Source organism: Nannospalax galili, unplaced genomic scaffold, assembly GCF_000622305.1.
Source record: "Nannospalax galili isolate Female #2095 unplaced genomic scaffold, S.galili_v1.0 scaffold146, whole genome shotgun sequence".
Taxonomy (NCBI): Eukaryota; Metazoa; Chordata; class Mammalia; order Rodentia; family Spalacidae; genus Nannospalax; species Nannospalax galili.
In genome coordinates, this window is record NW_008357929.1 from 8,445,084 (window position 1) to 8,471,498 (window position 26,415).

A 26,415-nucleotide genomic window follows, 5' to 3' on the forward strand; every position below is an offset into this window, starting at 1 on the left:
TAAGGCTGTTTGATGACAGCAGACTAGTTTTCTGAATGATGATATGGATAAGAGTGCATGTTGGCATCTCCTTTTTTCTAATTTTTAAAAAAATTTTATGTGTATGTGTGTATTGCCTGCATGTAGGTAAGTGCACCTGTGTCATGAAGTGCCCGCAGAGGTCAGAAGAGGCTGTTGGATGTGGGTTCTGGGATTCGAACCAGGGTCTTCTGCAAGAACAACCAGTGTTCTTAGCCTCTGAGCCATTTCTCCAGCCCCTTTTTTAAATATTATTTTTATTTTCATGTGTATGAGTATATTGCCTGCATGTCTATATGAGTGCACCCGTGTCGTGCAATGCTTCTGAGGCCAGAAGAGGGCTTCAGATTCCCCTGGAACTGGAGTTAAGGACGGTTCATAGCCGCCATGTGGGTGCTGGGTGTTGAACCCGGGTCCTCTGCAAGAGCAGTCAGTGCTCTTAACCGCCTGAGCCATCTCCAGCCTGTGAAAGATTTTTTAATGCACAATTAGATTTCTTGCTCCAGCTTCTCTTCTCAAGTATTGTTCCTTATAATAATTCAACCCTATCCATTTAGAAAGTAGGAAATATTGGATTTTGGTCTGGGAATATTTTATCAGCTATATCTCTTTGCTGTATCCTATATGAAACTCATGCTTCTGGAACCTTGTTTCTTTTCTGGTTTTTAGTTTGTTTTTTGAGAGTATTGGAATCCCTGGAACTGGAGTTCTAGTCGGTTATTAGCTGCCATGTGGGTGCTGGGATTTGAGCCCAGGTCTTCTTCAAGAGCAGCCACTGCGCTTAAGTGCTGAGCCATCTCTCCAGCCCTTTAGTTTGTTTTTGAGACAGGGTCACATGCACTCCAGGATAGCCTCAGACTTAGTATGTAGCTGAGGATTGATTATTTTGAGTTCCTGATCTTGCCTCTGTCTTCCAAATGCTGCCTCCATGCCTGCTTCTGGAACTTTTTAAAAAATGTGTTGTGTTTTGCCTGTATGTATGTGCGTGCAATGCTAACAGAAGCCAGAAGAAGGTGTCAGATCCCCTGGAACTGGAGTTACAGATAGTTGTTAGCTACCACATGGGTGGTGGGAACTGAACCTTGGTCCTCTGCAAGAGCAGCCAGTGTTCTAACTGCCTAGCCTTCTCTTAAGCCCCTTCTGGAACCTTTTGAACTTTTCTTGCCTTCTTGCTCCTGAACTCTGATCCTTTCTTAAGAAATTGAGAACTTAAGTGGAACTATGAATTTTTTTTTTTTTTTGGTCTCTTGAGACAGGGTCTCCCAGTAGCCACAGCTGGCCTCAAACTCACAGAGATTGTGCCTGCCTCTGCCTCCAGAGTGCTGGGATTAAAAGTGTGCCCCACTGTGATTGGCCTATGATTTTTTTAACTTTCCCCCCTCTGTGCTGAAGGTGGAACCTAAAGCCTTGCTTGTGCTTGGCATGTGCATTACTACTAAGCTACATTAGGCCAATATTTTGGGATTTATATTGGGGAGGAGTTGATAATGCTTTTAAAGTGGGGGTGTATTTGTTGTTTTGAGACAGAATCTCACTATGTAGCCTTAGCTGGCCTGAAACTTACTATGTAGTAAGTTCAGACTCCACAGAGATCTGCCTGCCTCTGCCTCTGCCTCTTGAGTGTGAGTTCTTTTTCTTTGCTAGTACTTTTGTGAAGAGCACTTTGATGTTGGCCTTGTCTAATCCTTTTGCTAGTCTCTTTTTTAAAACTTTATTTATGGGGCTGGAGAGATGGCTCAGCAGTTAAGAACACTGGTTGTTCTTGCAGAAGGCCTAGGTTCGAATCCCAGCACCCACATGGCAGCTAACAACTGTCCGTAACTCCAGTCCCAAGGGTTCCAACAGCCTCTTCTGACCTTCGAGGGCATTGCATGACATAGGTGCACTTACCTACATGCAGGCAATACATGCATACACATAAAAATAATAGATAAAAAAATTTTTTTTAATTTATAAAAAATTTTTTTAAATACTTTATTATTTATTTATTTTTGTCTTCTTTAAACAGGATCTCCTTGTAGCTCTAGCTGGCCTGGAACTCACTATGTAGACCAGGCTGGCCTCTGTCTCCTGAGTGCTGGGATTAAAGATGTGCCCCATCACACCTGGCTAAAACTCTTTTTATGTGTATGAGTGTTTTGTCTGCATGTATGTTAATGCATCTGTGTATGTAATACCCCTGGAGACCAGAAGAGGGCATTAGAATTACAGGTAGTTGTTAGGTACCATGTGGTGCTGGGAACTGAACCAGAGTACTTTGGAAGATCAGGCAGTGCTCTTAAAAATTCTAAGAGTAAAGCCAAGCATGGTGGTGCATGCCTGTAGTCCCAGCGCTTGGGAGGCAGAGACAGGCAGATCTCTTGAGTTCAAGGCCAGCTTGGTCTACATAGCACTTGGGAGGCAGAGGTAGGCGATCTCTGAGTCCCAGGCCAGCTGGGGCTACAAGGAGACCCTGACTCAAAAAGACCAAAAGAAAAAAGGGGGAAAAAAAAAAAATCTAAGAGTAGGAGGGGCTGAAAGGGAGGAACATCCCTCTTGCTAGTCTTGAGAATGAGCAGGTCACGTGTAATGACTTGGCAGATGGTTAGCCCAGAGGTATGGAGTATGTGTCTTGTTAAGGAGCACAGTTAGTGTTAGTGTTAGAGCCAAATCCAGAACTTTGGTGGCTTCTAGCTCAATATGCTCTGACTACACAGTCTGCCCGCCCCACAAGCCCTAGGTACCTAAAAGTGCTTGAGATTTCTATGGAGATCTTGGTGGTTAGCAGGCTCCATGTGGTTTTGATATTCTTTGACCTGTTTTTCCTTCACAGATTTTTTTTTTTTTCTTATTTAAATGATATAAAGGATTAGGTGCCCGGGATAGGTGTTCTGAGATTCCACCACCATGATTCTCACAGTGCCTTTTTCTTTCAGACAAGCAAGCAGTTGGCAGCAGCATTTCAGGAGGAGTTCACAGTACGAGAGGACCTGATGGGTTTGGCAATTGGGACTCATGGTGCCAACATCCAGCAGGCTCGAAAAGTACCTGGGGTGACTGCCATTGAGTTGGGTGAAGAGACCTGCACTTTCCGCATCTATGGGGAGGTCAGCAAAAGATCTGTCTTTTGTGGTTCCTTAGAGGATAGAGGTTAAAGTGGCAAGCAAAATCTGTCTGATTTTGGTGGAAACCTGTTTCTCCAAAGTCAGAGAGTGGCAAACCAAGGTTCTATTTTAGATTACTCTTTCTATAGACCCCTGAGGCATGCCGACAGGCTCGAAGCTACCTGGAATTTTCTGAGGACTCTGTGCAAGTGCCTAGGAACCTGGTTGGTAAGTTTGGAGATATATATGAGGAATTGAGTTGGGGCTCATATGTCAGATTCTTGAAAACAATTTTGGGCATATAGCTGTGATTGGCATTACTCTGGACTTGTAGTTTCACAAGGACAGAGTACATAGCCTGTCATAGGAATGAGATAAGATAATAATGGATTTGTAGGGATGTTGCAGTATTGGTTTCATAAAGGCTCACCAGAAACCAAGAAGCAGGAGAATGAGCTAAGTGACATAGAGATGGGGGAATGAGATACTATTTCTACTCTTATTAACAACACAAAAATTAAAAACCCTAATTCCTCCTTTACCCTTTGAGGCAAAGTGATCGGAAAGAACGGGAAAGTGATCCAGGAGATTGTGGATAAGTCTGGTGTGGTGCGGGTTCGTGTGGAAGGTGATAACGACAAGAAGAATCCCAGGGAGGAGGTATGGGCATATCGGCCTAGAGGTTGGTTTACAGAAGTAGGACATATTGTTTTCTGAGGGATGGGAATTTCTAGGGGGGTGGACCACAGAAACTTGATTGCCATTTCTTACTCTTTTTTTTTTGGCAAGGAAGTTTGTTTGAGACACGGTCTCCTTGTCACCTCAGCTGACTTGGAACTTGCTATGTAGACTAGGTTGGCCTTGATCTCCAGCCTAGTAGAGATCCACCTGCCTCCCAAGTGCTGGGATTATGTGTGCCATCATCATACCTGACTCATTTCTAACCTTTCTTTTGCTCTGTTCTTCAGGGAATGGTTCCTTTCATATTTGTTGGCACCCGAGAGAATATCAGCAATGCCCAAGCGCTGCTGGAGTATCACCTGTCTTACCTGCAGGTAGCCATGCCCAAAGCTGGGATGCCAGGATAGCAAGGGGGCAAGGGCTGCTAGTATATAATCTTTGAGACTTGTGTGCCTGGCTTGTCTCTTTGGATATTTTTGGCCCTGGGGCTGAATCTCAAATTGTCATTGTTCAGCCTTTGTCTTCCTTCTTGCAATCCTGAGAACTTAGTTACACACAGACCATCAGGATAGAGAAGCATAAGGGAAGGGGATGTACACTCATCTTAATCCTCTCTCTTCCATCTTTCCAACCAGGAGGTAGAACAACTTCGCTTGGAGAGACTACAGATTGATGAACAGCTTCGGCAGATTGGGTTGGGCTTTCGCCCTCCTGGGAGTGGACGGGGTGGCAGTGGTGGTGGCAGTGACAAGGCTGGCTATTCCACAGATGAGAGCTCCTCCTCCTCCCTGCACACGACTCGAACCTATGGGGGCAGCTATGGGGGCCGGGGCCGGGGCCGGAGAACTGGTGGTCCTGCCTATGGTAAGAGCTGTAGGGGCAGTGGAGGAGGTAGATGTTTGGGTGGAAGCTTGGGGAAAGCCATGAGTGGGGTATGGTGGTAGATCCTAGAGCAAGACCAGAAAATCCTTCCTGTGCTTCAGGCCCCAGCTCAGACCCATCTACAGCTTCTGAGACAGAGTCAGAGAAGAGAGAGGAGCCTAATCGAGCAGGGCCTGGGGACCGAGATCCCCCAAATCGTGGGGAAGAAAGCCGGAGGCGGCCAATTGGGGGCCGGGGAAGGGGACCCCCACCTGTCTCCCGGCCCACCTCAAGATACAATTCTTCATCTATTAGTTCAGGTACCAGAGAGCTGGGGTCATGAATCTGGGCCAAAAGGTTAGATGGTAGTCATGTGATTCTCAATGCCTTTCTTTTCTCTCACCAGTGCTAAAGGATCCAGACAGTAATCCCTACAGCCTATTGGACACATCTGAACCAGAGCCTCCAGTTGATTCAGAGCCTGGTGAGCCCCCTCCAGCAAGTGCCCGCCGTCGCAGATCCCGCCGACGTCGTACTGATGAGGACAGAACTGTCATGGATGGAGGCCTGGAGTCTGATGGTCCTAATATGACAGAGAATGGCCTGGGTGAGGAGCGTGCCCAGATTCTGAGACATGGACATGGGAAAGAATGAGGGATGAGAGGTGGGTGTATGACTTGGTTTTCTTTACTCCACAGAAGATGAATCAAGACCCCAGCGTCGTAATCGTAGCCGCCGCCGCCGTAATCGTGGTAACCGGACCGATGGGTCTATCAGCAGAGACCGCCAGCCAGGTTAGCTGACATTACATTGCAGGCCAGGAGCCCTCCTGGAGCTGAGAACGGGATGCCTCATGCTGTAGGAATACCAGGGTTGGGTTCGTGGGAGCCCTGGAGCTGGATACCTGAGTTTCTGAATGTCTTGATCCTCTGCCTTCCCCAGTGACTGTGGCTGACTATATCTCACGAGCAGAGTCTCAGAGCCGTCAGCGGCCACCTCTGGAACGCACTAAACCCTCAGAGGATTCTCTTTCAGGACCGAAGGTAGGCAAGCAAGATGCAGCTTACTCTACTCCTTTTGTTTTTTGAAACAGGGTCTCACTATGTAGCCCTGGCTGGCCTGGAACTCACTCTGTAGACCAGGCTAGTTTCAAATTTAAAGAGATCCACCTTCCTCTGCTTCCTGAGTGCTGGGATTAAAGGTGTGTGCCACCAAGCCCAGCCTCCACTCCATTTTAAAAATTCTGGGGGCAGGGGGCACAGATACAAGAAATATCTGAGTTGTTGATCTGGTTGTGTCTGATAAAAGAGTTTAGATTGCACTGAGAATAGAGCAGAGCTGGCGCAGAACAGAAGGCCTGACTCAGGGTAGAGCAGGGAGCAAGCAGCCCCTGATCACCAGGTATGAGTATAGTGGAAAGGAGTGCCTTCACCTGGTGTGCTGATGAACTGCTTTCCTTCCATTTTTCCTCTCAGGGTGACTCTGTCAGCAAGCATCCCAAGGGCCCCTCGGAGAACGGGGAGCTCTCTGCCCCCTTGGAGATGGGTAGTTTGGTGAATGGGGTTTCATAAAACCTCCAGCCCACATCCCTCCTTTCTCCATCTCGCTTGCTGCCCACCACCATGGCCCTCATGGGTCTAACTGACCTGCGCTGGAGCTGCTCTTATCTATGGGGGAGGGGGGTGGCACAGCAGCTTGGGTCCCCCCCAACCTCCAGGAGCTAGTGGAGGGGTGTGTAACAGGGTCATACCCCCCCCTTGTCCACCCTACCCCAGGGTAAGGGGAGCCTCCCCTTCCCCATCAGACTGGATGTGCCTTTATCCTCTAATGCCCCAACCTCTGAACACCCCCATTCTCCACCTGTTGGTGGGGGTGCTCCTTGACCCACCCAGATTTGACAGTTCAGGGGGGCTCCCCTGCTATCCCTCCTCCCATCCTGTACCCCCCATTTCTGGGGCCTCATCACTGTGGAAGATTGGGATAGTAAGGGTATCTGTGGGTGGGAGGCATGGGGAAGGTTTTGGAGTAGAACCAGGGGTGTGTATGAAGGGGGGTGACAAGGTCCCCCAGGGGGTGGGAGGGTCTTAACCTTGTCTGGTGGATGAGAAGGCGTATTTATTTTTCACTGTACAGTATTTAAAAAGAGAATAAAAAAAATCCAAATGGCCCAATGGTTCCTTGTCTTCTTTGTCCCCAGCGTGGTGGTCCATTTGAATCTCTGGGACTGGCCTGCCCTGGTCCCTGGCTCTTGTTCTCTATCCCTTACACTTCTCTTTCTGTGTCAGGAAGATGGTATTCTGGGAATTCCAGACCCAGGTACTCTTCTGGTCCAGAGGACTGCTTCAGGCCTTGCTGTTTCTTCCCTCCCCCTGGTTGCTGATAGAGTTGGGCCACTCCTATGCCTTGAGTCACAGGAGACTAGGCAGGGCTGCTTGAAGCTGAAGCAGAAGGGGAAATAGAGTTCCCTCATCACAGCCTCTGGAACCCAGGAGGTCACCTTTTATTTCTGGCCTATGTGTCTCTGGCTCCAGAATCCATCCACATCACTGATCTCAGCTTTTGGAATCAGGGTTCCAAGGGTGAAGATGTAGTAGCCTATTGGGAGACTTCAGGCCTGAGCCTGTGAGGAGCTGGAGAGGGCTATGGGTTGGAGATAACTTGTAGGAGGATGTCCTGAATGCTGTTTCAAAGCTGTGACCTTAACCAATAACTTGGGTCCTTAGGAAGTATGTATCAGGGCTGGCAAGATGGCTCACCAGTGAAGGGTACTTGCCAAGACTGATGGATGATCTGAGTTCAGTCCTGTGGTGGAAGGAGAGAACAGACTCCCAAAGATTGTCCTCTGACCTCCACTTGTACACTATGACACTTGTGTACACACACACACACACACACACCAAGAAAAAAAAGAAAGCCTTCATTTTTAAACCGTATCTCCAAGTCCAGACTTCTTTCTTGGCCCCCTCCTCCTACCTTGGGTTTAAAGATGAAACTGGTCATAATTTAGTGGCAGTAGAGAAATTTGATGGGGGTTGGAGGTACGGCCTTAGTTTTAGTTTTCTCATCTGGAGAATAACCTCCCAGGCACCTGCTGGAATGACTCAGGAAACAAAAATGGACTACCTCCCTTCGAGTTTCTTGCCTCAGGGACAGGTCAGGGGTTTGAGGAGCAACAGATGCCGGAAAAGGATTTGAGTGGGGAGTGAGACCTTCGTAGGGTCTCGCAGCTTGACTGACCCTGAGGGCATATGATGTCCCTGCTTGATCCCATTGTGGAAAGGAATTTACTTGAAGCAGGTAGCTTGAGAAGGGACAATTGTAGCCACTGGGGCTAGAAGGCCTGACTTTCAGGCTTAGGGTGGAGAGGGGGGCGTGGTGCCCTAGGGGAGGTGTCGGGACTCGGAAGAACAGGACACCTGGGTTTGCCTACGGGGAGAGGGATGTTGGCGCAGCCTCTGGGAGGGATTGGGGAGGAGTCACGCTGTAAAGGCTGTTGGTAAAAGCTGTTTCGCAGACGCAGAGTACTGGTGGGGAAGGTCTGTAGCACCTGGGCTGTGCTCTAGGCAGCTGCCGGAGCTTTGGAGACCAAGAACCCCATAGAACTAACGGCACAGGGTGGAGAGAGGGTCTGGCGGCAGGTAGACTTAAAAGCGCAAACCTCCAGGACAGGGGTGCCTCCAGAACAGGAGTGCCAGGCCCGGCGGATTCTACATCCAGTTCTCGAAAGGTGACGAACTGCTTGGGAGCAAAGTTTCGATTCAGGGACTCCGGACTTTTAAGTACCCAAGTTTCTTCAATTTTGAGTTCCATCTTGACTTTGAGAGGGCATTCAGGTGCCCACTTCCAGAGGCTTTACCGCCAACCCATGGCGCTGCCCGGCTCCCCGCAGGCCCACCCTTGGAGCCTGGAGCCTCCCGCTCCCACAGCTGCAATCTGTTTGCCCTCTGGACCTCGGGAGCAGGAGGGTGCCCGGAGCCCGGGGGCGTCCGCCGGACTGCCGCTCGAGAAAGTGAAGCGGCCCATGAATGCCTTCATGGTGTGGAGCTCTGTTCAGCGCCGCCAGATGGCGCAGCAGAACCCCAAGATGCACAACTCTGAGATCTCGAAGCGCCTGGGCGCGCAGTGGAAGCAGTTGGGCGACGAGGAGAAGCGGCCCTTCGTGGAGGAGGCCAAGCGCCTGCGCGCCCGCCACCTGCGCGACTACCCTGACTACAAGTACCGGCCCCGGCGCAAGACCAAGAGTTCCGGCACCGGCTCTACACACTTCAACCCGGGAACAAGCGGCTTGGCCTGTGGGGGCCCGCACTGGGGGCCGGGATACACAGCCACCCAAGGGAGTAGAGGCTTTGGGTACCAGCCCCCCAACTACTCGACAGCCTACCTGCCTACCAGTTACGCGTGAGTGCCTGGGGAATGGGGTGAAGGACGCTTATCCCCCCTCTTCATGTTGCCCTGGGTGGGAATGGATGCCAGAGGGCCAGGTTGGAGAACCCCAGCCCATCCAAGCAAAAACTATACCAGGCAGAGGTTGTGCGGGAAGGCCCTGAGGGCCACAGGCTTTTCCACCTCAGCCGGCCGGCTGTGTTCTTCTTACTGGGATGCCCATCTCCCCCTGCTGCTGGCCCGTGTGTGACCCGGCTTCCTCTCCCAGCCCCGGGGGCAAGGAGAGGCCAATCCCATCCTGCTGCTCCTTCCTGGCCAGCTGCCCCAAAAGAGGAAAACAGCACACCAGCACGCAAGCCGGCTCTTGAGCGTGCCCCGACAGAGCTGCCCTGCTCTTTAAGCCATCCTAGGGTCTGGTTCCATGCCTGCCATACATGGCTGGCTTGGTAGCAAGTTCTAACCCTGTCAGCCCCAAACTGGTCAGACCAGTCCCCCCATGAGCTGGGGACACTGCCCAATCTCTCCAACCCAGGGAAGTAACCCCCATGTTTCTCTTTGCAGCTCTTCCCACTGTAGACCGGAGACTCCCTCACCATGCTCCCTCCCTCCGAGTGATCCTAGGCTCCAGGGGGAGCTGATACCCCCTTTTCCCCCCTACCTACCCCCAGGTTCTCCCACTCCATACAACACTCCCCTTGCTGGTGCCCCCATGCCACTAACACACCTTTAACTGGCAGGGACTTGGGCTTCCTGGTAAGGGCCATAGCCTTCCTCATCCAGGACCAACCCCATAGCCCCAGGCAGAGCCGGTCCTTTCCAGTGTTGGACCACAGCCAGAGGCCTATAGACCTACAGATACAGAATGCACAAAACAACACTAAACACAGTTTTGTACAATTAAACCATGTCTCTCTTGAGTCTTTATTGTCCCATCTGTGTTCCCCTCACTGCAGCAGCAGCCAGTGCCATCTCCACTCCTTTCTGCCTGGACTTGTCACAGCAGGTACCTCCTCACCCCACCCTGGGGCCCTGCCTGAGTCATTCTGTCCCCCTCCCCCACTCCCAGTACTGGGGTCCAAAAAATAGCCCCAGCCAGCGGGGAGAGGAAGCAGCATCAAGTCCCTACTTCCATCCAACTCTTTATCCAGGCTGTGTCCTAGGACCAGAAGGAAAGTGAGTGGACAGGGCAAGGTATCTGGCCCAATAAGGAGAAAGTTGCTATAGAGAAAGGGATCTCAGCCAAATAAATGGTGAAATGAGCAACTAGTAGAGGAAAAGGACTTTAGAAAAGCTTTACTATTTCCACAAACCCTGGCTCAGGAATTGCCATTGTAGAGGAATGGAAGATGGGTAAGTCAAACCGGAAGGCTGGGTCATGTGGGAGGACCCTGATGTACGTGGATCAATGGAATGAGTCTAGTAGCTGGCTCAGCTCTACTGTTCCTTTTTCTGCTTGTGGGCAGGCTTGGCATTCCAGTAGAAGAGAACCTGGGCAGCAATGAGGCCATTGCAGAGGGAGGAGACCACGAAGACTCCAGCCATCAGGGGGTCTCCAGTTTCCTGATTGTGAGAAAGGGCAAAGCTCTAGAAAAGTTCCTTTAGAGGAGCAGATTTAATCCTCAGCCGAGGTGAGGCTTTAGTGCCCTCTAGAGGACAGAAGGTGCACTCACCTGAATGGAGGTGAAGATTCGGGCCAGGGAGCCTCCAAACAGCAGAAATACTGTGATGGCTGAAAGCTGGCCTGTGTGCCCATTATGGTAGTTGGTGGCTGCTTGGAGCAGCTAGGGGAAGAAGTTTAGACAGTTGGTTCTGCGAACCTTCCCCATGTTCTCACCACTGATTTCTTCATTCCCCTCCTTCTAGCATCCCTTTGAGATTCCACTCTGTTCTTTCCCTTCCCAGTACACACCTTCCCCATCACCACAGCAGGCACATTGGAGGCCTGGAGCAGGGTGACTACAGCCAAAGGTGTGAGTGATGAAAGCAGCACCAGCAGGACCAGCGCATAGCAGGCGAGAAAAGCGACTCCTGGGGGTCAGGGAGACAAGGAGCCCTCTTGAACCTCCTTGTGTCCTCCAGCTTCCCCAGGCCTGAGTTCCCAACAAGGTTCCCCAGTACCTTTCACAGTCTCTCCTCTGTAATGCATGACCAGGAAGCAGATGGTGATTGTCTGGAGTGTCAGGAACAGGGCTTCACCCCAAGAGCTGCAGAGTCAAGAGTTGGGAGGAAGAAAACAGGCCTGGAAAGAGGCAGGGAAAGCCTCCATAGCCCATCCATCAGGGACACAGTTCTCTGATTAGCCTGTGCTCTGTAACCCACAGCTCCCACCTGTGATTGATTCATTTGGGAATATGGACATTACTGAGATGCTCACTTCAGCCACGTGTGGTGGCACATGCCTTTAGTCCTAGCACTGGGGAGGCACAGGCCATCAGATCTCTGAGTCTGGAAGGACTAAAGCTTTCTTATCCTTTTTCCTTTTCCACTTTAATCTCCATCAGAACTGTGGGCACTGGAGTCAGCCAGGTAGCTCGGCAGGTAAAGGTGCTAGCCACCAAGTCTGATGACCTGAATTCTATCCCCAGGACCCACATGGTGGAAGGAGAAAACCAACTCCCATAGTTGGACTCTGACCTCCAAATATCACCATGGCATGAGTACCTCATCCCCCATCAAATACATTAATTTCAAAATATTAAAAGAAGAATTGGGCATGAAGAGTGGGTCCCTCACCTGAAGGGAAAGTTGTTGGTGATGCTGTAGACCATGGTTCCAGTCAATGCCACCAACTCCAGCATTACTGACTGGAGACTTAGTCCTTCTGCACTCTTGGCCCCCAAGATTTTAAATATCTGAGGCAGCTTTACTGAGGAAAGGATTAGAGAAGAGTAGGGATGAGAAAGTAGCTCCTTCCCCCAACTCTTGGCCAGCACAATAGAACAGTTATAGAAGAGACATCTAAGCATAGTGTATTAGCTCCTCAACACCCCAACCCTTATTCTGACAGCAGGAAGGAAAGATACATACCAAGAAGTGACCCAGCCACAATTCCCAACCCGAGGCCTTTGCTCAGGAGAATCTTGAGGCAGGGAACTGAGAAGAGAAAAAAGTAAGCAAAGAGGCCTCTAGAACCCAGGCCACAGTTTTAAGTGCTCTGACAGGCTGTTCCGTTCTCCCCACCTTAGTATGACCACATAAGTAAGCCTCCAACTGGGGAATGGAAGGGGTGACTGGGAAAAAAAAGTCCTTCCTGCCATAAACCTTTCACATTCAGACTAGGTATATGCCAAAACAGCTTCTACCTTAATGTCCATCTTCCCATCCAACCTTTTTGTTTTTTGTTGTTTTTTTTGTTTTGTTTTGTTTTTGTTTTGGTCTTTTTGAGACAGGGTTTCCCTATAGCCCCGACTGGCCTTGAACTCACAGAGATCCACCTGCTTCTGCCTCTGGAGTGCTGGGATTAAAGGTGTGTGCCACCACACCCAACACAACAACCTTCCCTTTCTTATAAACATCTAGCTGGGTGTGGCAGGCAAATCTCTTGAGTTTGAGGCCAGCCTGGTTTACATAGACCCTGTCTCAAAAAAAACCAAACCACCAACCAAAATAAATATCTAAATTTTAGGGCTGGCAAATTGTTGATGACCCGGTTCAATCTTAGGGACCCACATGGTGGAAGAAATGAATCAACTCCCAAAGGCTATCCTCTGACCTCCACATACACACCATAGCCCTTGTGCCCCACGCCCAGCCAAATAAATAAAAATGTAAAATTTTAATGTATTTCAATTTTATTTAAAATTTTTTTTTAATATTTTATTTTCATTTTATATATGTATGTGAGTGCCGCGGAGGTCAGAAGAGGGCTTAGGATTCTCCTGGAACTGGAGTTAAGGACGGTTCATAGCTGCCATGTGGGTGCTGGGAATCGAAGCTTTAAGAGTTTGACCAAGCTGATTTTGGTCATGACACTATTTTCTTTTGGGGGGGAGGGGTGTCTTTTTGAGACAGGGTCTCCCTGTAGCCCCAGCTGTCCTGGAACTCACCATGTAGATGAGGCTGGTCTTGAACTCACAGAGATCCGCCTGCCTCTGTCTCCCAAGTGCTGGGATTAAAGGTGTGAGCCACCATGCCCAGCTATTATTTTTATTTATATATATGTGTGTGAGTAAATGCTATGTGTGTGGTGGTGGTAGTGATGGGGTGTTGCCTGTGGAGTCCAGAAGAGGGTGTAGGAGCCTTTAGAGTTAGAGTTACATACAGGTGGCTGTCATCTTGAAAACTGAACAGGTGCTCTAGAAGAGCATCCAGCCCTACTAAAAAAAAACTGTAAAATACATTAAGGGCCCTGGCAAAACACTCACACAAAATAAATTTTGCCAGGCATGGTGTTGCACACCTTTAGTCCCAGCAGGCGGATCTCTGTGAGTTCAAGGCCAGACTGGTCTACATAGTGAGTTACAGGCCAGCTGGGCCTATAGGGAGACCATCTAAAAAGAGACCAATAAATAATTAGTTAAGTAAAATTAAGTAAAAATAAATTAAAAAATTATTGGGCTGACAAGGTGGCTCAGTAATGGTCTGAGTTCAATTCCTGAGACCCACATGGTAGAAAGAGAAAACTGACTCCTGAAACTTGTCCTCTGACCTCCACATGCACTCTATGGTATACATTTGTACATGCATAAATAATAAATGTAAAAAATAAATTATGTATACGGCACAGCAAGTGTGGAGGTCAGAGGAAAACAAATTCCTTACAACTTTACATGGGTTCCAGGAAATGAACTCAGTACCTTTAACCACTGAGCCCTCTCACTGGCCCCAAATAAATATCTAAACCCTTTGGCCTGTCATTGCTTCTGAGTAACACATGGTGGGGAGAGGGAGGCAGCTAAATATTTTTTTTTTGGTCTTTTTGAGACAGGGTCTCCCTGTAGCTCCAGCTGGCCTAGAACCCACTATGTACATCAGGCTGGCCTGAACTCACAATGTTCCTCCTGCCTCTGACTCCCAAATGCCAGAATTAAAGGCATGCACCACCACACCTAATTGCTAAATGCTTTATTGGGGGGGGGGGGCTTTTTGAATCAGGGTCTCCCTGTAGCCCCAGCTGGCCTGGAACTCACTATGTAGACCAGGCTGGCCTTGAACTCACAGAGATCTGCCTGCCTCTGCCTTTTTTTAAATTCATGTATTTTACGTGATTGTATGTATATAATTTTATGATTTATGTAATTCAGTGTTTTGCCTGCATGTACGTAAGAGGAGAGCACTGAACCCCCTAGAGTTCAGATAGTCCTTAGTTGCCATGTGAGTGCTGGGAACCACTGAACCTATATTCCCCTCTGCTTGCTTTTATCCCTGCTTATTCACCACTTCTCTATCACTGAAGCCTTAACCCAGGAGGAACTTGGGCCAGTGGTGTCTGACTCTCAGAGGTCAAAATGTGCCAGACCAAAAAAAAATAAACCCCTCACACAGACACACACAAAGTCGGGCATGTACACCTTTAATCCCAGCACTTGGGAGGCAGAGGCGGCTCGTTCTCTGTGAGTTTGAGGCCAGTCTGGTCTATACATTGAGTTCCAGCCAGCCAGGGCTACACTATAAGACCCTGTCTCAAAAACAAAAATACAAACAAAAACAAAGCAAACAAATGAAGAGACTAGGCATGGTGGCAAAAGCCTTAAATCCCAGCACTGGGGAGGCAGAGGCAGGACCTTTGTGAGATCAAGGTTAGCCTGGTCTACATATACAGTTCCATGCCAGCTAGGGCTACAGGGAGACTCTGTCCCTAAAAACAAAAAAAAAAAAGTGCTAGAATGAAGTCCTCTGGGAACTGGAACCCACTGAGGCAGATGGAGAAGGCTTCCCAAAGGCTGAGTCTGATGTGAGCCCTGGCCATGAGCTGCCTTGATGCGCTGCCTTGTGGAGAAAAAGGAAGAGAGCAGGATGTGACAGCTTATTCCTGTCTTCCCAGTACTCTGGTGGCTCAGGTAGGACTGTTGCCCATTCAAGACCAGCTTGTGCTACATAATAAGTTCCAGGTAAGTCTGGGCTACAAAATGAGGCCCCTGTCTCAAAAAAAATCAAACCTACCCCCAAAAGGGGCAGGGGAGAAGACAATTATCCCTAAATTGTACCTGGAGCCAATGACCTGAAACAGCAGCCACTGGAATGGCAAGAGCCTTTGGGACGTCCTAAAGGCCTGATTTATCTGAATTAAAGTTAATTTTGCTAGCAACCTAATAATGAAGGCTGAAATAATTTGATTAGATTTTTGTTTCATAAAACGTAAACCTTCTGCGTTGGAGATATAGTTCAGTTGGTAGAGTGCTTGCCTTACATGCATCAGGCCCTCGGTTCAATCCCCAGCACCAGAAAAATTTAAACAAAGATGAGGTGAGCCTTCTCTTGTAAAGCACAAACTTGGCTACTTGCCCCCGGCGACTGCCCCCTCATGCCCAAATATGGAGTCTTCCCTACTCAGGGCCCAACATACTTCCGCCCTCTTCAGAAGCGCCTTCCGTCCAGCCCCGGATGGCAATAGCCACCTCAGTCACTTAGTCACTTACGGTCCAAAGTCGTTCAAACAATACTTTGGAAACTGAATAAAACTCACCATGAAGCAAGTCCCACTGAACAAAAAGCCGATCGTAGCATTTCTCTGGTAACAGAATCGGCACCAGCGCCTTCTTGAACGGCCCATCTACCTCCGCCGCCATGCTGGAAAGCAGTCTTCCGCCAGTATCGGTAGCCCGCCATTGACCTACGCTGCGCATGCTCGTTCCAGACTCCCCCGCCTCTTCCAGCAGCATGGCTCTCTTCCCCCGCCAACACCAGATCTCTGGCGGTTCTAAGAAACGTCTTCTTCACAGCCCTTGCCTACATGCCCTAGAGGCTTAAAGCCTGTCAGGTTAGGCCTTCCGCTTCTTTGTTTACACTTTCAAGAATGCAAGCTTTTCCCTTCCTCCGTTCTCCGCCCTCCTTGCACACACGCCATCTTGTCTCTCAGCCAACCTTGTTATTTGAAGTTGAGAGAAAAGTAGTACAAGCCCCAAAATGGCGCTAGTGTGGACGCCATAGCGCTCTTATCGTCCCTTCTAGGCTTTTCCAAAGGCATGGCTCCGGAAAGTGGCTAGTCCCGCGCATCTCTCCTTAGCTGCTGCTTCTCCCTGCTGGTTCGTCCAGGTGGTGGAAGGTGACCATGAAGCAGGCTGAGAATGGGAGCTCAGGTGAGGGAGCGCAGAGACTGCAGCCTCGGCGACAACCCAGGGGGCGGTCGGAAGGCAGGTCAGAGCTAGGTTTTGGGCGCCGAATATCTGTAAGATATCTGCGTCACCCCGAGAGCTCCGCCGCGCTCCCGCTGCCATCCAGCACCGGGACACCGACCCCGGTGCACCGACCTGATGGAGGTGCACTTGCCCATCAGGCTGTGGAGCACCCCTAGGTTGTCTCCCTGCCCCTAATTCGGGGGGGGGGGGGCCTGTTGCGGGGGAGGTGGCCACCGAGGATTTCTATAACCCTATGGGGCTCATGCAACTTGAGGGGCACTCATCCTGCACACTCATCAATCCTAGAGGGTTGCACCATGCCCTACTGTATAGAGTAAAACTTGTACTTGATGTAGGTGCGGGTGGTGGCTGTCGGGAAGTCCCCTTTTAGAATCTGTATATGAACGGCCCTGCAAGTGACACCACCTAACCCCCTCCCCCAGTACCTTGGCATCAAGGGTTTAGTGGGCTTGAAGCTGTTCCCAGTGGCACAACCTTCGTGGAAGTAGGAAGACCCACTACTCCAGTGATTGACACAGTTCTTTGGTTCTTCAGGGTGTGTAGTCCTGGCCACAGTGGTCAGGGAATTTCATTGCTTGGGCGCCAAGGAGCCACTGGCATTGCCTTTTGAAATGAAATCACACAGCCATTGCTCATTGCTTTGGCTACTGTACCTCTAGCTGTTATGAGGGTCAGGAACAGGATGCCAGGACATACTGATCCACTATGTTGGGAGAATTGGCAGCCATTAGCCCCAAGAGTTAGGAAGTTTTGGTAGTTTCACCACCGGTTGTGCCAGGCATTAAGGGACAAACCCATGAGGACATCTGGTCATTCATTGGTATTTTCATCCCTTCTTGCCAGCTGTCTTTGGCTTAACCATAGGAAGGCACAGAAAAGCATGTGATAAGAAACTCATGACTTTTAATCCTGGCAGGACAAGGGAAATCAGGAAAGATTTCAGTAAGCTTTAATACACTTCATGAAGAGGAGGGGGAAACATTTCATGTTAAATAAAAATTTCATTACAAAAATCTCTAGTTTGCTCTTAAAGACAGGGAAAGAAGACAACTTTGTTCTTTGAGCCAGTTGCACAATGGAGAGACCAGAGTGCCTCACAGGTTGTGTTGGAGCAAATACTCAGAGGGGCTGGTAGGCTGATTGTCGTCTCCGGGCAATGCAGAAGGCGATGAGCACCAGGGTGAGGAGGCCAAGGAGGACCAGGCCAATGATGAGAGGCAGCCAGAAGGACTGGTCATTGGTGCAAGAGAAACCTGGCGAAGATAGGACAAGTAGGCAGGGCTGCAGTGGTCGCTGGGGTAAAGGTGGGAAGAGGGAGGACATGGGATGAAGAAAGGAGCTCGTGGGTGCAACCCATGACTCAAGAGCAGTAATAAGAGGAAATGGGCAGCTGCCAGTGGCCATGATAACCTCAGTGAAGTAGGGAATCTGGAGTTTAGAAAGGAAGCTGAGGAAGAGGCTTCCAGTGCAGTGGGAAGGTTCTAGGAGGGAGGAGGTAGGTAGGTCTTACTTGGCCCAAAGACTCCTGTGTGGGGCAACTGAGAAGCCTGTAGTCTCAGGGAGAGCAGGTCAAGGTGAATAGCTGGAGAAAGAACTATGCTTGAATTTCTGCAACTGAAGCTCTGGCCTAGGGGAGCTTGGAGATCTCGAAGGGATGAATTCTGAGCCAAGAACGTCCACTCTGAAGTGGAAATGAAAAGTCAAGTCCAATCCACTCCCCATTCCCAGTTTAGTCCCTTCAGAGCCCAGATATCTAGTGCTAATAGCAGTTAAGACATCACTCACGTGTTGCCTGTGGGAAGGACACATTGTATTCCACTGCCAGGTAGTTGAGATAGACTACACTCTGGCTTTGTTCCAGATCCTGGAAGGTGAACAGGAAGGCTCAGTGAAGCAGAGGGAGTGGCATCCATGTCCACAGAGTAAGGAGAAAGGCATATGCACAGTGTGAAGGATGAGTGTAAAGTCATACTAGTCAACAGTTTGCCATACCTGCTTGAATCCAAAGGTGAGCTGTCCATAAGGGAATGAGAGATGCAGGTGGGGATAGGCACCCTCACAGCCCCCTTGGACCTTGGTTTTGTTGGGGTTCAGTACAGAGATGCCCCACGCCTGTGAAAGTAAAAGTGTCTGAGACTGTATGTTATGCCATCCAAAATTTTTTGTCCCCTCTATTCTTCCTTCCAAAATGCTTCAGGACTTACCTTTTGTCTGTGTTGTCCTATCCTGTCCTGTCGTCTCCCCCCCCCGCCCCCCCCACCCTACTGCCCCCACTATTTTACCTTTCCTCCACCCTGAGTTGGGTACAGGATTCGAATTTGAATCTGGGCTTGCAGCTGGGCACAGGGCTGGGAAGCATTAGTCCACGTGTAGTTTCCTACAGCCCCCTTGGAGCCAGGGCTGGGACTTGGAGAGGGTGGAGGTGGCCCTGGGTGGGGAGCAATGGTGGAGAATCCTGGGCTAGTAGCAGTGCCATTGCTTGTGGTGGGATAAACTGTGGCATTCCCATGACTGGTGGTGGTAGCTGGGTTTTGAGTGGCAGTTGTAGGTCCAGGGCTGGTAGCAGTGGTGTTGCTTGTTGTATGAGCTGTGCTATTTCCTTGACTGGTGGTGGTGGGCCTCTGGCTCGTAGTAGAACTAGCTGTAGATGTCACCGTGAAGGATGGCAGGAGAGTAGCCGCCTTTCTGTGAGGACAGTCCTTCCCTTTTCCTTGGGCTTTCCGTAAGAAATTGATTAGCAACTCAGAAGCATGTTCCTGCCCAGTTCCCTTCCTTCCCTGTTTCCTTTCTCCTTACCTAGTAGCCCCAGCAAGGCCAGAAAAAGCATAGCCAGCCTCATGGTAGAACTGCTTCACTCCAAGTCCAACTGGGTTATACCAGTTCTAGTTGCTCAACCCTATTCCCAGCCTTCTCTAGGAAGAGGAAATGAGAGTTTTACTTCCCGTAACTAAGATAATCCCACCCCCAACCTGATTCAGACACCTCAGCTCCAGCCACAGGGCCTTCCTTAGTCATCTTTTTGAGACAGGGTCTCCCAGCAGCCCTAGCTGGCCTGCAAGTACGTAGACCAGGCTGGCCTTGACCTCAGATATCTGCCTGCCTCTGCCTCCCTAATGCTGGGACTAAAGGCATGCGTCACCACACCCCACTTAGCCATCCCTTTCACAATTTAGATAATTGGCAGTGGCCTTCTGAGTGGGAGGTCAATTACCATGTGAGTGAATGAGGCAGCTGACTCACAGGGACCTATTTATCTTCTACCTTAGCTAATGAGGTACCCTGAGCTGGGCAGTTAAAGCCAGTAGAGAAATGGCAGGTCCTTTACTCAGTAGTCTCAGAAATGGGTTCATGACAAGGCAGAACTAGGTGGTTTCACTCATGACCCCATTTCTCCCCATTACTTCCTCTTAACAGAGGCATGTGAAGAGTCTCGTGTTCTGTAATCTTCAGCTGAGTGAATGGATCATTTGGTAGTTCTTAGACCATAAATAAGGTAAACTAAAGGGGGAGCTGATACAACCACATAGCAGGTGGTAGAGGGAAGGGGAGGGAAGAAATGAGAAGCCCAAACAGGCAGTTTCCAAGTAATTTTATTCAGAATTTTGTGTGTTTCCTGAATCAATAAATACTATACAAAACAATGTAAAAATGGCTACCATTTTCTCTCCCCTTCTCCCCCCACCTTGGGGACAAATTCCCTGGACAACCTCATCCAGGGGTTCTCCCTGCAGATTTGGTCCAGCAAATGTGGCCACAGCTGAAATGTATTAGCCCCTTGATTTCTGGAGATTTGGCTGAGGTGGGAGAGCCTCTAGGATTAGGGAAATGGTTTAGTGTTTTTTTGAGGAGACGGCGCCTGGGGCAAGAGCCTACCCCAAAGAAAAGGGTGTCTAAAATGTTCACGGTTCCTTCTTTTTGCCTCAAAAAGTGACATTTATTCAGAGAAAAAAAACCAAAAAAAAAAAAAAAAAAACAAAAAACGAAAAAAAAACCAAAAAAAAAAAAAAAAAACCAAAAAGACAAGATGTCCATCCCTTGGCTCCCTTCCCTCCCCCCTCCTAGCTGTTCCTCAGCCCCCAACCAGGATTGAACCCTGGCTAGGTAGGGCCAAGTAGCAGGACAGCCCCTCAAATGAGGTCAGCAACGTTGAGGGGCATCTCTTCGATGGAGGTGTTGTAGAAAGTCTCAATGTCTCGAAGAGTCCTCTTGTCTTCTTCTGTGACCATGTTAATAGCCACTCCCTTACGGCCAAAACGCCCACCGCGGCCAATTCTAAAAACAAAACAAAACACCACCAAGGATGACGAAGTGGGAAAGGGGCAACACAGGCATTTCAGTGCGGTGTTTGGGATTTCAGAGCTGTACTTACCTGTGGATATAGTTCTCCCTGTTGGTGGGAAGGTCATAATTGATGACCAAAGAAACCTGCTGCACATCAATGCCTCTGGCCTGTGTCAAGAAAGATGACAGCCTGTCAGTTGAGGACCCGATCTATCCAGGCTGACTAAACATGCATGTAGGCAGCCAAAGTGAGGCAAAGGTAATATGCATCCTTTGCTCTCCAAAGACCTTAGGCAAGCCAGGTTTTCTTCCAAGTTGCTACGTTCCTGAGAAGGGCATTAGTTGGCCCCTTGGAGAGGGAATCACCTTGGACTTTTCTTTCTCTAGATTACCCTACTCACCAGCAGGTCAGTGGTAATCAATACTCTGCTAGAGCCGGACCGGAATTCCCTCATGATCACATCTCGTTCCTTTTGGTCCATATCTCCATGCTGGAAGACAAAAAAAGAATATGAGTAGCACAGGCAGGTTTCTGGAAGCTCAAATGTCAGATATAGTTACTTGACAAAGGACTGAGAAAACTCACCATGGCAGAAACAGTGAAATCTCGGGCATGCATCTTCTCAGTGAGCCAATCCACCTTCCTTCTGGTGTTGATGAAGATTACTGCCTGGGTGATGGTCAGTGTTTCATATAAGTCGCACAGTGTGTCAAGCTTCCACTCCTGGAAATAGCCGGAAATCAGTCAGGGGCTACACCCAACAAGTTACTACCAGGCCTGCCTCCTGCATTGGGCCCCACCTCTCGTTCCACATTGATGTAGAATTGGCGGATACCCTCCAGAGTCAACTCTTCCTTCTTGACAAGAATTCGAATGGGGTCTCTCATGAACTTCTTGGTCACCTCAAGCACATCAGAAGGCATTGTAGCTGACAACAAAACTACCTAGAGAAAAAATGGATTAGCATTATGTGGAGTGGTGGGTACTTCATATTTGCTTGCCTTCATTCCACAACTGTAATCCAAGTTGATGCTTTAAAAAAGACTTGACATTGGACTACAGGATTCCAAATAGTTCTTCTGGCACTTGATGCTGGTCTTTATCCAATACTCCCATATCACAATAATTATCTCTTGCTGCTTGAGATAGGGTCTCCCTGTAGCCTCAACTGGCCTCTCAGAGATACACCTGCCCCTCCGCCTAAGTGCTGCAATTAAAGGGCCATAATCAGCTATCTTTGGTTTTCTGCAGTTTTTCTTACCTGGGTATTGCTGTTGAGCTTTTGAAATATATCATAAATCTGGTCCTTGAATCCACGGCTTAACATTTCATCGGCCTCATCCAGTACAAACATCTTAATGTATTTGGGAGCTACAGAGCAGAAAAAAAACAACACATAATAATCAGCAAAGAATGTAAAACACACTGAACTTTTCATAAAAGAGGATAGGCAAGGGGCAGTCTGCTCTCAGAATTCAAGGACTGATCCTTTGCCCAAGACCTCCCTGCCAGGCCAGACAACAGCCCTGGGAAGTAGAACACTACCTGGGCTAAGGCAACAGGGAAGCCAGGCTCAGATGACACGCATGGGGTTCATCACAGAGCAACTCAATTCAGAGTAAAGGAAAACTAGCATCCTAGAAATGAGACTTGGCTTAAGATCAAGGTCTGGAAAAGTGATCCAGGGAAATGTTAAACAGTACTCACACAGATATCGCCGGTTAAGCATATCAAACACTCGTCCAGGGGTACCCACAATGATATGGGGAGCTTCCATCTGCAGCTTTTGCACCTCAGCACGCACATTGGTGCCCCCAATGCAAGCATGACAAGAGGCACCCATGTAGTCTCCTAATGCCATGACTACTTTTTGTATCTGAATTCAGAAACATAAATACTTATTAGCATGAACTGTGCCAGACATTTAAAAAAAACCCATTTTATGTGTTTTGCCTACCTGTATGTATACCACATGCCCACTCAGTGCCCTTGGAGGTCAGAAGAGGGCATCTAGTGCCCTGAACTGGATGGAGTTTGACAGTTGTGAGCTATGGGTGCTGGGAACAGAACCTAGGTCCTCTGGTAGAAGCAATAATCCACTCTTAAATGCTGAGCCCACTTTTTTTGAGACAAGATCTCATTATGTCTCCTTGGCTGGCCTCACTTAGGAAATCTGCCTGTTGGGATCAATGGCATGGGCCATCACACCTGGCATTTATTCTTAAACTATGTTTATGTGTGGGGGCTATGTGCATTCGAGTACAGGTGCAGAGGATACAGGCAAATACCCACAAAGCTGGAGTAACGAGGCTGTAAAAGCTGTATGGATGCTGGGACTTGGATTTAGGTCTTCTGTAAGAGCAGTTATGTTCTTAACCACTAAGCCACCCATCTTTCCAGCCCCATTTACCATGTATTCTTTCCAACTCCAGATATGAATTATTCTACTCATTTCTAGTTGAGACAGATGAATTATCTTTCAGACCACCCTGCCACAAATGGCAAAGTTGGGTCCATTCTGGTTCCTGAATACACTAATTCACATTGTTTCCCACTCTAGACAAAACTTGCCAAAATCCAGTTAATTGTGACTCATTTAGCCCTTCTAGGAGCCCATCTTTTGAGACAAGGCTTCCCTATGTAACTCTAAACTGTTTAGAAACAATGATGACCCTGCCTCCTCCTTCCCAAGGGCTGGGATCATGGGTGTGTATTATGATGCCTTGCTACTGGCAGCTAGACTATGATCTGGTAGCATGATGTATCAGTGGCATATTTATTTCACCCCTGATTGCCACAGAACCCAAGCTAGGTGACATTCTTTTGCATGGCTCTGGGGACTGAATCCTGGGCTTTGTGCATGCTGGCCAAGTGGTCTACTACTAAACTAAACACTCATCCCCATGATCACTTTTTATAAATCAGACAAGCACTGCCCGAACATAAAGGGTTTTACAGTAGAATTCTTAACTATTCTCACTTAAACTGGTACCCAGCGAGAATAATCAGTTTGCCATAAATGCTTGTAAGAATTATCTCAATGATTCTATCCCCTCCAACACTCAAGAAAGGGCAGAGTTGCAGCAGAATTGTACCCTAGGCATGAAACAGCTTTGGCCACTGAGCCAGGCATCAAGCTAGGATGAACAAAGGACTACCATCTCCTCTGCCCCTGACTGATTTAAGAACAACACCACCACCAAGGTGTCTCTTTGCCCATTGCCAGGGGGTTTCTTCATAAAACAGCCACCAAACCTGCCCAGCCAGCTGGATTCCACCATCTCCATTTCCACTGGACTCAGGAAATGGGCGAAGGAAGTGGTTGCTTTGGTAGCAAATAGCTTATAATTAACCCAACAAATCTTGACAAATGTAGAAACCATTTACCTGTCCCAGACATTTCTGCCTACCCACAAATTGGTCAGAGAATACACCAGATTTTCCAATTGTGCTTATTCCTAAACCAGCCATTTATGAAAGGAAGGATCTATATACTCTTACCTGCTGAGCCAATTCACGAGTGGGTGCCAGAACCAAAGCCTGAGTGGCCTTTAAATCTAATTCAATCTGCTGCAAAATGGATATGGCAAATGTAGCTGTTTTCCCAGTCCCAGACTGGGCTTGAGCGATCACATCATAACCTAAAGAAACAAATCAAGAATTGTATGTGGCCAGCTGTGATGGCACATGCCTTTAATCCTAGCACTGGGCAGTCCTGGTGTACCAATTCAAACAGTATTGTTACCAAAATACAAGGTCATATTATGAACTGGTATCATGCCTAGTTAAGCCAGACAATGCAATAAAAACCAGCCTGTGAGCTGGCTGTGCTAGCACTACATTTTATCAAAGGAAGTTTAACAATTCCTATGTCCAAGGCACTAGCATAAACCAAAAGCCAAGAAGCTGGGATTACCCAAAAGTTGTTTTGCTCCTGGCACCAATCTACATCGCTCTCCAGGTTAGGACAGTCCACAGTTTATTCCTAGGGACAAGAGTCTTACCCTTGATACAAGGAAGAATGGCTCGCTGCTGGATGGCAGAGGGCTTCTCAAAACCATAGGCATAAATACCACGGAGGAGGGATTCTGAGAGATTCATGTCATCAAAGCTATCAACAATCTCATTCCAGTTACTCTACAGGATGCAAAGAAATTAAAACTTAAGATGGGACTAGGAACAGATGTTTCTATGAAAGCTGCAGACACTTTCTCACCAGGTTGCCAGCTAATTCTAGGAATCTGAGGTTACTACAGTGACTTCACTCCCCACACATGCCGTAGGGGGAGGAGGGGACATGATTCAAATGGCATGTTTTACACTTGTCCTCAAATGTCAGGGTAGTGGTGGCACGCTGTAGCCTCACCTCGATGACGCCTTCAGGCTCCATCCCATCGGGGCCATTGTCTCTGGATCTGTTGATTTAAAGCACGGGAGCCCACTTTAGCCCCCTCTCCGGATCCAATTCCCGCTTGCTCCCATACGACAATCAGGAGGCACTTTAAAACCACGTCAGGCCAGGATATCCCAAACATGAATTAGCCCGCCTAGAAAGTCAGTGCCTTCCCGGGTGCAGATATGGCCCTCATTGCTAGGCCCACGTGTCCGGGACCCAGCAGATCAAATCTCAAAGCGCATGCACCTCCCTTGTAGAACTGGGCCGGAGGAAGTCCCGCCCTTCACTCCCAGTTCCGAGGGGTAGGCCATCCCCTTCCCCCCACGTCATTCTGCCCGCGCCCTCCCCCACTCCCTCCAGCCGATCTCCCCCTCCCCCGCAGTACCCGGATGTGGGAGGCCGCGGGCGGTGGCGGCCTCACGCACAATGAGCCCCAGCCGAGTTAGCAAAAGGGGTGATTGCCCAACACACACAAGCGAAGGAGGCTGGGGGAGGGGAACTTATGAAGCCGCCATGTGTTCATTCGCTTGGCCACTCGGCGGCGTCTCCCCCTCCACGGAACAATCCACCACCCGCCCGCCCCCGTCGCGAAATGGCGTCGCCCTCCCATACCTCGGGCTGCTCACCCCCGAAGGAAAGTGGACCTGCCCATCCGCAGTTTGCCAATTGCCCGGCTTGTGCGGCAAAATGGACCTGCCCGCCCGGCGCCGGGTGGGCTCCTGGTGCCTCACGCGGCCGCTCCTCGGGGTGAGGCTCAGTCCTGGCCGTCAAAGAGAACCAGCACCCGGAACGGCCCACATCCCAGCCGCCAAGCGACTGGCTGAAGACCCAGGCACCCCCGCCGCCGAGTGGTACTGTCAGGACCATCCGGAACCCTCGCGACAGCCCTCCCCGACATAGAGCGGCAACTGGACCAGCCGGGCCGCGCAGCCGCCCATCCTCTTTCCCACGCTAGGTCGCGACCTCGTCTTGCCACTCATTACCAGGGCCTCGTGTACGCGGCCCTTTGAGCCGCGGCCTCGCGCCCTCCGCCCTAGCCAGGCTATCCTTCCCCGTCTCCGCGCTGCTGGCAGCGTCGGCCATGGATCTACCCCATTGCCCCCCGGACGGTTCCTCCCGGCTGGGTTTCCCCGCAGCCCTGGGACCTTCGAAGGGAGCGGTAGGGTAAGTAGCCACAAGCTCTTGCAAATGCCTTTCTTACCGAGAATCCTGACTGGCAGACATGATCCTTAGAATCTAGGGCGGAGTGCCCGCCTATCGACAACTTATAGAGCGCCCGACCCCGCCCCAGCCATCGCATTGGCCTGTCTGCCTCTGCCCCGCCTGCCGGCGCTCTGCAACTCGGCGTGACGTTAGTTTGTAGGCGCTTCGGCTCGTACGCCCTATTGGGTAGTGTGAACGCCTATCAAGGTG

The 26,415-nt window shown here is 49.4% G+C and overlaps 5 protein-coding genes and 3 non-coding genes across 12 annotated transcripts in view; 2 read left to right on the forward strand and 6 right to left on the reverse strand.

Annotated features, from left to right (window-relative positions):
* The window catches only part of Fxr2 (FMR1 autosomal homolog 2), a 22,454-nt gene extending 15,644 nt beyond the window's left edge, over positions 1–6,810 (forward strand). Inside the window, exons 8-17 of the mRNA XM_008855794.2 lie at positions 2,934–3,104; positions 3,251–3,329; positions 3,652–3,761; positions 4,070–4,156; positions 4,418–4,646; positions 4,766–4,963; positions 5,050–5,250; positions 5,342–5,437; positions 5,586–5,686; positions 6,119–6,810. Coding sequence (XP_008854016.1) covers positions 2,934–3,104; positions 3,251–3,329; positions 3,652–3,761; positions 4,070–4,156; positions 4,418–4,646; positions 4,766–4,963; positions 5,050–5,250; positions 5,342–5,437; positions 5,586–5,686; positions 6,119–6,214 — 1,368 coding nt within the window. The 3' untranslated portion in view covers positions 6,215–6,810. The remainder of the gene's footprint in view (positions 1–2,933; positions 3,105–3,250; positions 3,330–3,651; positions 3,762–4,069; positions 4,157–4,417; positions 4,647–4,765; positions 4,964–5,049; positions 5,251–5,341; positions 5,438–5,585; positions 5,687–6,118) is intronic.
* A 1,698-nt stretch (positions 6,811–8,508) lies between these two features.
* Sox15 (SRY-box transcription factor 15) lies at positions 8,509–9,898 on the forward strand. The gene is made up of 2 exons (XM_008855795.1): positions 8,509–9,041; positions 9,588–9,898. The coding sequence occupies exons 1-2, from the start codon at positions 8,509–8,511 to the stop codon at positions 9,754–9,756; spliced, it is 702 nt and encodes a 233-aa protein (XP_008854017.1). The 3' UTR covers positions 9,757–9,898.
* Positions 9,899–10,293: 395 nt separating this feature from the next.
* On the reverse strand, positions 10,294–16,142 carry Mpdu1 (mannose-P-dolichol utilization defect 1). 3 transcript variants are annotated; one of them, XM_008855796.3, is made up of 7 exons: positions 15,652–16,142; positions 12,054–12,119; positions 11,760–11,892; positions 11,145–11,230; positions 10,936–11,054; positions 10,697–10,807; positions 10,294–10,586 (listed from the first exon to the last, which is right to left on the reverse strand). In XM_008855796.3, exons 1-7 carry the CDS (start codon positions 15,845–15,847, stop codon positions 10,461–10,463), a joined length of 837 nt encoding a protein of 278 aa, XP_008854018.1. In that variant the 5' UTR covers positions 15,848–16,142; the 3' UTR covers positions 10,294–10,460. The 3 variants fall into 3 exon arrangements, with proteins under 3 accessions (XP_008854018.1, XP_017650534.1, XP_029413416.1); XM_017795045.2 differs by having other exon boundaries at positions 11,145–11,265; positions 15,652–15,809; XM_029557556.1 differs by lacking the exon at positions 12,054–12,119 and having other exon boundaries at positions 10,326–10,586.
* A 1,068-nt stretch (positions 16,143–17,210) lies between these two features.
* Cd68 (CD68 molecule) lies at positions 17,211–19,298 on the reverse strand. 2 transcript variants are annotated; one of them, XM_008855798.3, is made up of 6 exons: positions 19,121–19,281; positions 18,607–19,040; positions 18,317–18,436; positions 18,110–18,188; positions 17,835–18,005; positions 17,211–17,577 (listed from the first exon to the last, which is right to left on the reverse strand). In XM_008855798.3, the coding sequence occupies exons 1-6, from the start codon at positions 19,161–19,163 to the stop codon at positions 17,444–17,446; spliced, it is 981 nt and encodes a 326-aa protein (XP_008854020.1). In that variant the 5' UTR covers positions 19,164–19,281; the 3' UTR covers positions 17,211–17,443. The 2 variants fall into 2 exon arrangements, with proteins under 2 accessions (XP_008854020.1, XP_017650535.1); XM_017795046.2 differs by lacking the exon at positions 18,317–18,436 and having other exon boundaries at positions 19,121–19,298.
* A 598-nt stretch (positions 19,299–19,896) lies between these two features.
* Eif4a1 (eukaryotic translation initiation factor 4A1) lies at positions 19,897–26,317 on the reverse strand. 2 transcript variants are annotated; one of them, XM_008855801.3, is made up of 11 exons: positions 26,204–26,307; positions 24,973–25,021; positions 24,611–24,743; positions 24,108–24,247; positions 22,314–22,482; positions 21,868–21,977; positions 21,407–21,550; positions 21,192–21,329; positions 21,007–21,096; positions 20,694–20,773; positions 19,897–20,596 (listed from the first exon to the last, which is right to left on the reverse strand). In XM_008855801.3, the coding sequence occupies exons 1-11, from the start codon at positions 26,224–26,226 to the stop codon at positions 20,452–20,454; spliced, it is 1,221 nt and encodes a 406-aa protein (XP_008854023.1). In that variant the 5' UTR covers positions 26,227–26,307; the 3' UTR covers positions 19,897–20,451. The 2 variants fall into 2 exon arrangements, with proteins under 2 accessions (XP_008854023.1, XP_029413415.1); XM_029557555.1 differs by lacking the exon at positions 24,973–25,021 and having other exon boundaries at positions 26,204–26,317.
* LOC115068067 lies at positions 20,837–20,978 on the reverse strand. The gene has a single exon (XR_003847451.1). It is a non-coding gene; the product is annotated as a small nucleolar RNA SNORA67 (small nucleolar RNA).
* On the reverse strand, positions 22,071–22,211 carry LOC115068076. The gene has a single exon (XR_003847458.1). It is a non-coding gene; the product is annotated as a small nucleolar RNA SNORD10 (small nucleolar RNA).
* On the reverse strand, positions 23,694–23,837 carry LOC115068070. Its single transcript, XR_003847453.1, has one exon. It is a non-coding gene; the product is annotated as a small nucleolar RNA SNORA48 (small nucleolar RNA).
* Positions 26,318–26,415: the final 98 nt, after the last annotated feature.

Excerpts from the sequence above, each read along its gene's own strand:
- Cd68 (XM_008855798.3), bottom strand. The coding sequence starts at position 19,163 with ATGAGGCTGGCTATGCTTTTTCTGGCCTTGCTGGGGCTACTAG. Across the intron at positions 18,006-18,109 it reads GTCCTTCCCACAGGCAACAC|AGTGGACGTTCTTGGCTCAG; the intron begins GTGAGTGATGTC and ends TTTCCACTTCAG. Across the intron at positions 17,578-17,834 it reads CACAGGAGTCTTTGGGCCAA|GTTTCTCTTGCACCAATGAC; the intron begins GTAAGACCTACC and ends TATCTTCGCCAG.
- Sox15 (XM_008855795.1), top strand. The coding sequence starts at position 8,509 with ATGGCGCTGCCCGGCTCCCCGCAGGCCCACCCTTGGAGCCTGGAGCCT. Across the intron at positions 9,042-9,587 it reads TACCTGCCTACCAGTTACGC|CTCTTCCCACTGTAGACCGG; the intron begins GTGAGTGCCTGG and ends TTCTCTTTGCAG.
- Mpdu1 (XM_008855796.3), bottom strand. The coding sequence starts at position 15,847 with ATGCTGCTGGAAGAGGCGGGGGAGTCTGGAACGAGCATGCGCAGCGTA. Across the intron at positions 11,893-12,053 it reads TGTGGCTGGGTCACTTCTTG|TAAAGCTGCCTCAGATATTT; the intron begins GTATGTATCTTT and ends TCCTTTCCTCAG. Across the intron at positions 10,587-10,696 it reads GAATCTTCACCTCCATTCAG|GAAACTGGAGACCCCCTGAT; the intron begins GTGAGTGCACCT and ends TCTCACAATCAG.
- Eif4a1 (XM_029557555.1), bottom strand. The coding sequence starts at position 26,302 with ATGCGATGGCTGGGGCGGGGTCGGGCGCTCTATAAGTTGTCGATAGGC. Across the intron at positions 24,744-26,203 it reads TCTGCCAGTCAGGATTCTCG|AGTAACTGGAATGAGATTGT; the intron begins GTAAGAAAGGCA and ends TGCATCCTGTAG. Across the intron at positions 20,597-20,693 it reads AGGGAGAACTATATCCACAG|AATTGGCCGCGGTGGGCGTT; the intron begins GTAAGTACAGCT and ends TTTTGTTTTTAG.